At 37.6% G+C, this 10,006-nt stretch overlaps 1 protein-coding gene across 5 annotated transcripts in view; it reads left to right on the top strand.

Moving 5' to 3' along the window:
* The window catches only part of LOC120776642 (venom dipeptidyl peptidase 4), a 144,259-nt gene that overhangs the window by 114,525 nt on the left and 19,728 nt on the right, over positions 1-10,006 (top strand). The window contains exons 1-2 of one of the 5 annotated variants that reach the window (XM_040107470.1): positions 584-777; positions 8,015-9,181. The exons of 2 other annotated variants lie outside the window; for them this stretch is intronic. In XM_040107470.1, coding sequence (XP_039963404.1) covers positions 679-777; positions 8,015-9,181 — 1,266 coding nt within the window. In that variant the 5' untranslated portion in view covers positions 584-678. Of the gene's footprint in view, positions 1-583; positions 778-8,014; positions 9,182-10,006 lie in introns of those variants that run through there. 2 more of the 5 variants (XM_040107471.1, XM_040107473.1) reach the window with 2 other exon arrangements.

The raw sequence follows: 10,006 nt of genomic DNA, 5'->3' as shown, positions 1-10,006 counted from the left end.
TTATTAATTTTTTTATTTAATTTTTTTAATTAAAAATTTTTTTTTTATTTAATTCATAATTTTAAAATTTATTTTTTTAATTTTTCAAAATTTATGTGAAAATTTCAAAAAGCTATTCGGTTTCTTATTCTTGACTTTTAAATTATGCGCACATGGTAACATCGCAATTAATTAAAACAATGGCATTTTGTGCTGCGAAGCACTTGAGTGAAGTTTGGCGTTGGCGAAAAGTGAAGGCACCGCAAAAACTAACGAAAATTGTCAGCACAGCAATTAATTTTGGCACATCTCTCTCTCTCTTTTGGCTTTTCTCTTTTTACAGCAACGAAATAAAATAACAACAAAGCACACACACGCTTGAAAATTGGGAAATCAAAGAACTTTACTAAAACAGACACTGGCAGAAAATAAGTGAAAAACAAAAAAAAAAAAAATAAATACAAAATAATTTTAAGCATTTTTTACGCAAAAATCTTAACAAAACAAGGAGATTTGATTTAATAAATAAAAACAAAAATAAATAAATCAAACAAAACAAGCAAGTGAAAGAAAGTGTTAAAACACAACAAACAACATAAATATTTTACAAAAAAACATAAAAATACAAAAAACACAAAATAACAACAAAATTTATAAAAACGTTTAAAACTGTAAATAAAAATCGCACACACCAGCAACATGTCAACGAGCAACGATATAGTCAACGCTGAGGCGGCACCAGCCAGCGCGTTGCCAATGTCGCAAATGCCCGCTGCACCGACGCCAGCAAACGATCAGGTAGGTACGCCTTGGCAGCCAACTGCCGTGGCTAAATGCCAACGAACAGCAATATCGTAATAATTGCGCTGTCAAATTGTCACCAATACACAAACACACACGCATACACGCTTAGTTTATATGTATATTACTTACACTAAAGTCGGCAGACCAAAAGTACAATGCTTACAATTGCATTACCGCTTTTCTGTTATTTACACATGCATTAAGAGTTTTATGTTAACCTCTGCACTTAACTACTGTTCAGCATACTTTTAGGCGTTTATGCACAAATTTTTGCTCTTTCTGAATGTGTGCAGTGTATTGGTTTTATGAATATTTTTGGCATGTCTAAACTCATTTTTGAAGTTAGTTTTTTGACTTTTATACGCTTTTTTAAAGTATGTGTTAGTTAAGTATCAGTTAAATTCTAGTTATATATCAGTTAGATATTAGTTAGGTATCTTTTTTATATCAGTTAAATATCAGTTATCATTTTAAGCAAAATTTAGAAATGTTAGTATTAAACCTATACTGTTGTATGACCATATATAGTCAGAGTTGTTTTTTCTACTTCTGCGGAAGAGTTTTTGCTTAATATTAACTCAAATGCAAAAAGCAGAACAAAAATTTTTATTACAATGGATGAATACAGATCATACAAGACATTATCGACAGGTTAGTAAAAATTTCGATTTTTGACGGCTCTCCAAAAAAGGTAGTTTTTTGTGAAAAAATATACCTACTACAGAGCGTCTACAAAAATCGAATTTATAGCCAAAACCTTATACCCTTAATCATTATCTGACAAATACGGGTGTATCGAAGCAGGCTCAGTGAAAATTTCAGGCAGACTTTTCCAGCGATTTCGGAGAAATTTTGTTCACCGTCTCTGAAAAACAAAATTCTTACAAATACGCCTTTATCTCTGTAAGTATTTGCACAATACACCCTAGGTAGCGGTGCAATCCTCATTTACTTATCTAATCTAACTATTCGCTTGATAAACTTCAAATTTTCGTCATGGCGTATGAGCAACATACCATAAATTACACGTAGGAGTTATTCGAATTAGGAGTAAACGCGAAGGCCAACACAGCCGATCTGGTTTGATTACTTAAGAACTTACTTTTCGAAGGATATTCTCTACTATAGGTCCATCGATACAAAAATGCACAAAAATCGATTTTTTGAAATGTACAAGTGGATCTAATCCCTCGCAACACTAAAGCGGCTATTACTTCAGAAATAGATTTAAATTCGAAAAGTCCTTTTACAATGATATTTTTTAATAAATAAGCTATCGAACTATGAATAGAACAAAATTTCGAATTTTTCAAATTTCTGGACTAGAATACCGCCTTAAGAGTCCCGAACCACTACAACGACTATAACTTCGAAAATAGTTCGAATTTTGAAAAATCTTTAAAAAAAATATTTTTGAATATCTTAACTATCGAACTAGAAAAAGCACAAAACTTCGATTACTTCAATTTTCTAGACTAGTATACCGCCTCAAGAAGGCTACCTAGCACTATCCTTTTCAAGTTGGTGAATACTGAGAGTATGACTTTTCTATTATTAATAACAAATAACTGTGAAGATACTTATCTATACTCCCACTAAAAACAAGAACCAAAAGGATTTCGGTTACAACTTGCTAGCCATTGCGCTTACTGAATCATTTAGCACAAATTGCATTATTGGACTACTAATACCTCAGTAAGCAACCACAATTGCCTGCTTAATATTTTATTTGTCAGATTTGCGTACTTATTGCTTTGCTGTTTCGATTTGCTGCCGTTAGCAATAAAACCCAAATACATGCACAAACAAGAAAATAACGTTAAATTTGGTTGCACCGAAGCTATAATACCCTACACAGTTGGACTTTTCAGCGCATACAAAGGTAGAAACCGATATTTTTCCTTATTTTGATCAGTAAGTTTGTATGACAGCTATATGCTATAGTAGGCCGATTGGGAGATTGTAGCGTTGTCTTTGGCAATACTACATGTCAAATTTTGTGAAGATATCTTGTTAAATAAAATTTTTTTCCAAATAAGGACTTGTTTAAAATGGTCGGATTGTATGACAGCTATAACCAATAGTGGTCCGATCTAAACCATCTCTCCGTAGGTAGTTAGGATGCTTTGTATAATTACTTGTGTCCAATTTTGTGAAGATAGCTTGTCAAATGAAAAGTTTTCCATATAAGGACTTTAGTTTTATCGTTCAGTTGTATGACAGCTATATGCTATAGTGATCCGATTAGCACAATTTCTTCAGAGATTATAGGGACGCTTAAGGTAATGATCCATCCCAAATTTTGTGAAGATACCTTCTCAAATGAAAAAGTTCTTCCTATAAGGACTTCAGTTTCATCGTTCAGTTTGTATGACAGCTATATGCTATAGTTATCCAATCTGAACAATTTCTTCGAAAAATATAGCAACACTTGAGGTAATTATTCTTACCAAGTTTCATTAAGATATCTTGTCGAATAAAAATGTTTTCCATAGAAGCACTTGATTCCAACTGTTCAGTTTGTATGGCAGCTATATAGTTGTCCAAACTGAACAATTTCTGCGGAAATTATAGCGATGCTTCACATAATAATATGCACTAAAGTTCGTTAAGATATCTTGCCAAATAAAAAAGGTTTTCATACAAGGACTTGATTTTGATAGTTCAGTCATGTCCAACAAAATGTCTAAATCAGCTCGGTTCGTCAGGCTTATCATTTATATAAAGGCCTCTATAGAATCTCCGACGTTTTTTCTGGGGTATTGCAAACATTTTGACAAACTTAACACACCTTGTTTAGGGTATAAAAATAAATTAGCAGCTAGCTGCGCTTTGTTGTTATTGTTGTAGCTTTAATTTGTTCATTGTGGCTGGGAGTAATTGGCAGTAGACGTCAAGTTAAGCCGCCATTAATTTCAAAGCAAATGAGCGCAAGGAAATTACAAAATGCAACCAAGTAAAAAAAAAAAGTAGATAGAACGAGAAAGAAGAAGAGAGAGAGCGAAATTGATAATTACAGACTTAGCGAAACAAATTTGCTTGCTTTGCAAAGGTCGAAGTTGTGCAGGCAAAGTGAACGGATTCTATATTTATTTTGCTATTTAATATATTTTCAATTCTTTTTTGCTTTTTTTCTGCACTTTGCATGCCTGCTTTGCTGTTGCTGTGGCCGCTGCTTGTGCAATTGACAAGCCCACAAGCGTCTTTGACAAAATTAAAATATGCACAGCCGCACAAACATTTATCGCAGCTATAAACCGGCTGCTTATATGCAAATGCATGCTAATGCTTTTGGGTGTGTGCGTGTGTGCATTACAAGAATGCTTGCTATGGCCATTATGTAATGTCGGCAACCTTGATTCATATACTATCGCTCTTGCAACATGGAATGTCGTGTCTCAAAAGGCCAGGCCACAGTAGCGCTACTCAAAGCCTGCATTAGCCTTCAAAAGCAGAGCAAGAATGCAAGCACACACATTGACGACTTTACTAACACACACATACAGCTACAAAGCTGCATGTAGAAGACATGATTGTGGCACAAATACATGCTCAATAGAAATCCTTACAAAGCTTTGGTGGAAGGCGAAATGTTGGTCAGACATGTCGTTGCCAACACATTAGTGCTTGTGCCAGCGCACACAAACAAACACACCGACATACTTGTATATATGCTTGCTGCGCTCAAAGTTTTGCTTTTTTGCTTTTTGCTTCCTCTGCTGTCTGTCCGCCTGCATGTCTGCGCCGCGCTTCCACTGCCACGGCGACTGCAGCACCAACTCACTAATGATAATCAAATAAAGGATCAAGGAAATTCGGTTGCCATACGAGACGCCGCAACTCGACGCAGCGCCACAGCGCAGCGCATGTTTCTCGTTAGTCCACTTGGCAGTGTACCAAAAAATAATTTGCAGATCTGTACTGTACGCTAAGAAGTTTAGCAGCGCAGATAAATGTTGCTGCTGCTGTTGGTTGTGTTGGTGACCCTGATTTCCGCTTCTGCATTTAAGTGTGTGGAATTTTGGAGCACACGCGCACTTGTATGTGTGTTTTACATGCCAAAATGTGTCTGTGTGTTTGCTTTAGTCGTTTGATTATAAAGCCGTTCTCAAAGGATTTTTACCATAAAGTGGCACTTAATTCGTAGTTTATGTTAATTTTAGTATTTTTATTGACTTCAAGTCATTTTCGAAATATAGCACTTGAACTTTTTCTTTTATGCAGAAGTTATAAAGTAGTTACCAAGCTTAGTACTACCTTGAGTAACAGAGAAGCAGAATCAGGACAATCATGTTAGGTTAGGTTAGATTATGAGGTCGATCCTTGCAGGCATCTCGCTTGGATACTTGGTTCCGTTTTGGTAACCAAAAACTCTTATATACTGCACAAGACTGAAACCCTTTATAAAACTAAAGCGTGATCTATTTCGAGGTTGCTTACTCTAAAAAAACCCAAAAACTTCAAATTGAATAGGGAATGTAAATTATCGCTCGAAAAAACATTCTTTGGCATTTTTTTTTTTGAAAATAAAATCTGTCTAATGTTGGCTGCGGCTACGTCTCAGCTGGCCCATCCGTTGAGTCCAATTTTCGATGACTCGTTCGAGCATTTCGACTGGTAACCAGGGAATGATACGCGTGATGTTTTGCTCAAAGGCCTGAATCGAAGCTAAATTGTTAGCATAGACTTTAGACTTTACATATCACCGCAAAAAAAGTCTAACGGTGTGATATCACACGGTCTTGGTAGCCAATGAACCGGCTCCAAACGTGAAATTATCTACGCACCGCAGCGCTCTCTCAAGAACTCCATTGATTGATGCGATGTGTGGGAAGTGGTGCTATCTAGCCGAAACCAAATATTGCCGAGAACACGAGCTTCAAATAGTGGATTATCATGGTGCAATAATGGTCGCCATTACCGATTACGTTCTCACCGGCATCATTTTTGAAAAAATATGGACTGATGATTCCACCGACCCACAAACCACACCAATCCGTTAGTTTTTCTAGATGAAATGACAGCTCTTGAATGTCTTCTGGTTGCTTTTCGCCCCAAATGCGGCAAATTTGTTTGTTTTCATACACATTGAGCCAGAAAGAGGTTTCATCGCTGAACAAAGTTTGGCTCGAAAACGTCAGATCTTCTTGAAACTTTTCAAGAGCCCATAGAGCGAAGCGATGTCCCTTGGGAAGATCGAGCGGCTTCAGTTCTTGCACAAGCTGTATTTTGTACGCTTTCAATTTAAGATCTCGTCGAAAAAGCGCCAAGTCCTTCCATACGTCAGTCCGAGTTGCTGCGAACGGCGCCGAATCAACTCTCCACGGTCTTCGGGTATACGGCATGTTGTCATCTCAAAAATGTTCTCCCCGAATTTCAATACTTGGATTCACAGTTGGACTGATATATTCATTAAAAAACAGCCAAATGCACTGGAGTCTAGATATTTGATGTCTAAGTTCTCGAAGAGTGGTAGCGCGATTTCGACATTTTTTGGGCGTAGATTTAAAAACTTAAGGGCACTATTTTCGCAAGATCTATTAACTTATTGTATTGGATTTTATCTAAAGGTGGGCGGTGCTAAGCCCCCTGTCCAACCTTTACAACAAAACCTCTAAATCCCTTCTATATCATTTTAGTTGTGAAACTGAATGCTGGAGGCGCTTTTATTCAGTGAGTTGTCGCACTTTTAGTACTAGTTTTCAATATAACCATTATGTAGGGAGTGGGTGTGGTTATTATCTGATTTTACCCATTTTCAGAGCGCATGAAGAAATGCTAAAAAGTAGTCTTGTCAGCAGTTTTATAAAGCTAGATTCAGCGGGTTGGTAGATATAGTATGTGCATTAAACCGTTTAGGGGCGGGACCATGCCCACTTTTAAAAAATTTTTCTCTGCAGGTTTCACTTATTACTACAAACCCCTCTACCAAAATATAGTTCTGTATCTTAATTTAGTGCTTAGTTATTTTAGTGGGCGTGGCACAGGTTCTGGACATTTTATGCTCTACCAAATTTTGCAATGTAAACAATTTTATTCCCAAAAGCCTATATTGTGATATTTTAAATGAAAAGATATTTTTTTCGTAATATTTATACTTATAGTCAAACAAAAAAATTTTCTTTGCAATGATTTTTTTGGTTCAATTTTAGCCATAAATTCGCTAATTTAATTTTGGCTCACCTTAATACATACGCAAATATAAATATTTGTTTTTAGTGTAATGAAGCGTTCTATTTCAAATACTTTGCTTGAAGAGCTTACAGCTTATATATTTTTTATTATAAATAAAATAAAATATTATATTTAATAAATTTCCAACTATCTACGAGTTATTTTATATTTTGTAATATTACGCACACAAAAAGCAAATATATACATACATATGTATGTAGATCGAATAAACTAGATTGCAAACAAAAAATTATTGCATTTTTATTTTACAATTTTTAAGCATTTGTGGCACTTTGAGCTTTAGGTGCTGCCACTTTATACAATTTTATATTTTTTAACACCGTAGCACAGTTTTGAGAGATTTACGCTTCGTTTATGATCAACTTTTTCTTTAATTTCCACTGAAGCACAAATATAAAATATTTTTTGTGTTTGGTTCTGTTGCTTTTTTTGTGATTGAAACCTTTTTGTATTTAAGCGCATGCACATACGAAAAATACAAAAACAAATCCAGATAATTATTAAAAAACTTGCGCAAAAATAAACAAAATATTTTTGAAATGAAAGCATGGCACCCACAGCTTACACAAGCCAATATTTCTTCTCCCTCAACAAAAGCCACTACACATTCAGCATGTTTCTGCATGTTTCAGCACGTGCGCCGTTACGACTCCACCACGTTTTGTTGTTTATGTATTCGCTTGTTTGAATATATTCGTTAGTGCATACGATTGCTTTAATAACACAACACATGTAAACGAACATAAATAAACCACAAAAATGTACAATAACAAAACAAAAGCAACAGCCACAGACACAATAAAGTGAAAAATAGCGTAAAACGACAATACAAAATCTAGAACATATGTAAGTAAAAGAAATGATTGATATTTTCATTCTTAACGCATCACGCGGCTGCCATAACTGGAATAACAACAATAAATTGCTACACATATGTATGTGTTGGTAAATGCAACAACAACACCTAACAACTACTTAAAAACCAATAACTGTTAAAAATCGCGTGAAAATGCCAACAAACTCAACGCACGTGAAGTATCTGCCAGCCACACATCCATATTTTCATCATTGCAAGCAGCAGCAACAACAACAACAGCAAAAGCAGCAACAATTGCTGCTACAACATCAACAGCAATCAACGCAGCAATCACAACGTTGTGTTATGCGCATACCAATGCAGCAACACATGACCACAGCACAACAACAACAACTATCGCTGCAACAACAGCAGCAGCAGCCAACCTACGCGGCACCAAAGCCACAACAATATCAATACCACAACAACAGCGCAAGTATGCATGCGAACCACGTTGGCAACCATGTAAATGCCGGTGGCAATATGCCGTTATACAGTGCCGGCAGCAGCAGCATTGGCGTTGCTGGCGCTGAGCTGAGCAAAAGCGGCGGACCGACAGTTACATTCGACGAATTCACCGAATTCTACTGGCCACACGACAGCAAGCAACAGCAGCAACATCAAGCACAACAAAAACAGCAGCAACAACAACAACACCAACAGCACGCAACACCGCACAATAATTGCAATAATATTGATATTGGCGGTGTAGATGTCGGCATAAGTGCCGTGGCGCTCAACGAAGCCAGCATCGCCGCCGCCGCTAATGTCAGCACCTCAAGCACTGGTGGTCGCACCTTCATCACGCCCGCCGACATACCGCCGCCACCGCCACATCCGCCCAACATGACGGCACGCAAACGGCACCTTGGCGTCAGCAAGAGTGTTGAGGAGCGTTCAACGCGCGATGCTGGACGCTGTCAATGCGAACATCCGATTGAGTTTGTGGCACAGCAGCAACAACAACAATTGCAACCAGCACAGCTGCCACAAGTGAGCTTGCAACAGCAACAGGCTCATCAGTCATACGGCAGTCATCACAGTGTTTACCTGCCAACGCAGCAGCAATCTCTACAACAACTACAGCAACAGCAAACACAGCCAACATATCGCCCACACACGCTGAACCAGTGTGCACACAATAGTGATTACAATCACTTGCCGCCGCCGCCGCCTGCCACACTGACACGTGCCGATTCGCATCGCAGCCATCACAACCTGATGGCCGTCGCCAGTTCTTCGTACTACAAAAATCGCTTCTTCGATGATGCGCCACTGCCACCGCCCTCGCATCTCTCCACGTCATCGCTCTCCTCTAAGACTACTTTCGAGACGCGTCAACTGAAGGTAAGTAGGTGCTGAGTTGCGGAGTGTCTTTGCCTTTGAATTGGCAGTATATGCGTCCCAGATATTTCAACCTACATTGCTGGAATTTGAACCCAGTTCGTTATGAATTTTTTGCGTTTTAGATTGGTCCAAAGTCCGCATGCCTAGTAAACATATGTTGCTAAATCGACATTGTATCTGAAAATCCACAGGTCCTCTCACTTTATAAGTGTCTTCTATTAAAGGATTTCCTTAAACTCTTATTGAATCGTATGAATGAGATGATCGTCAACGTTGTTTTCGGGTTTTTCTTCGTAAGTTTCTTATTGGTTTCAGTAATCCAGTATTTTCAGCAAAATTGATGATTGGTCCTGGGTTCCTAGCACGATACCTGGGCCTGCGATCCTGCTTTTAAGATATATTCATTTAGAGCGCAAGCCGGTTGTTCCAAGACAGACGTCCCGTTATAGCCGCCACTTGCATATGAACAGACGTTATGTCTCTCCTTCTCTATCGCAGAAAGATTGTGGATTGTTTTAGCTTCGGTACTCAGCTTTGACCTTAACGTCTTGTGAGGCGCTGCCAATAGCTAAGCTACCGTCGGCATCGCACTCAGGATTATTGTACTTGTTGAGCCCCCACATCGCGACAAAACAACCAAACCTCTAGGGAGCAACTGAGATATTATATATATATATATAGTATATAGTACTGTATAGTATATAGTACAGAAATCCTTTCTCGATATGAGCTGAAAATATTTTATTAATTGCTGAGATAATAGCTGACAATTTAAGGGTTAGTACATTGTTCTGAGTGCAAAAGATTGGAGTTCCATTACTCATC

The sequence above is a fragment of the Bactrocera tryoni genome, chromosome 5 (genome assembly GCF_016617805.1).
Source record: "Bactrocera tryoni isolate S06 chromosome 5, CSIRO_BtryS06_freeze2, whole genome shotgun sequence".
In the NCBI taxonomy this organism is placed as follows: domain Eukaryota; kingdom Metazoa; phylum Arthropoda; class Insecta; order Diptera; family Tephritidae; genus Bactrocera; species Bactrocera tryoni.
The sequence above is the reverse complement of the archived record's forward strand: the minus strand, read 5'-3'. Positions and strand labels throughout refer to the sequence as shown.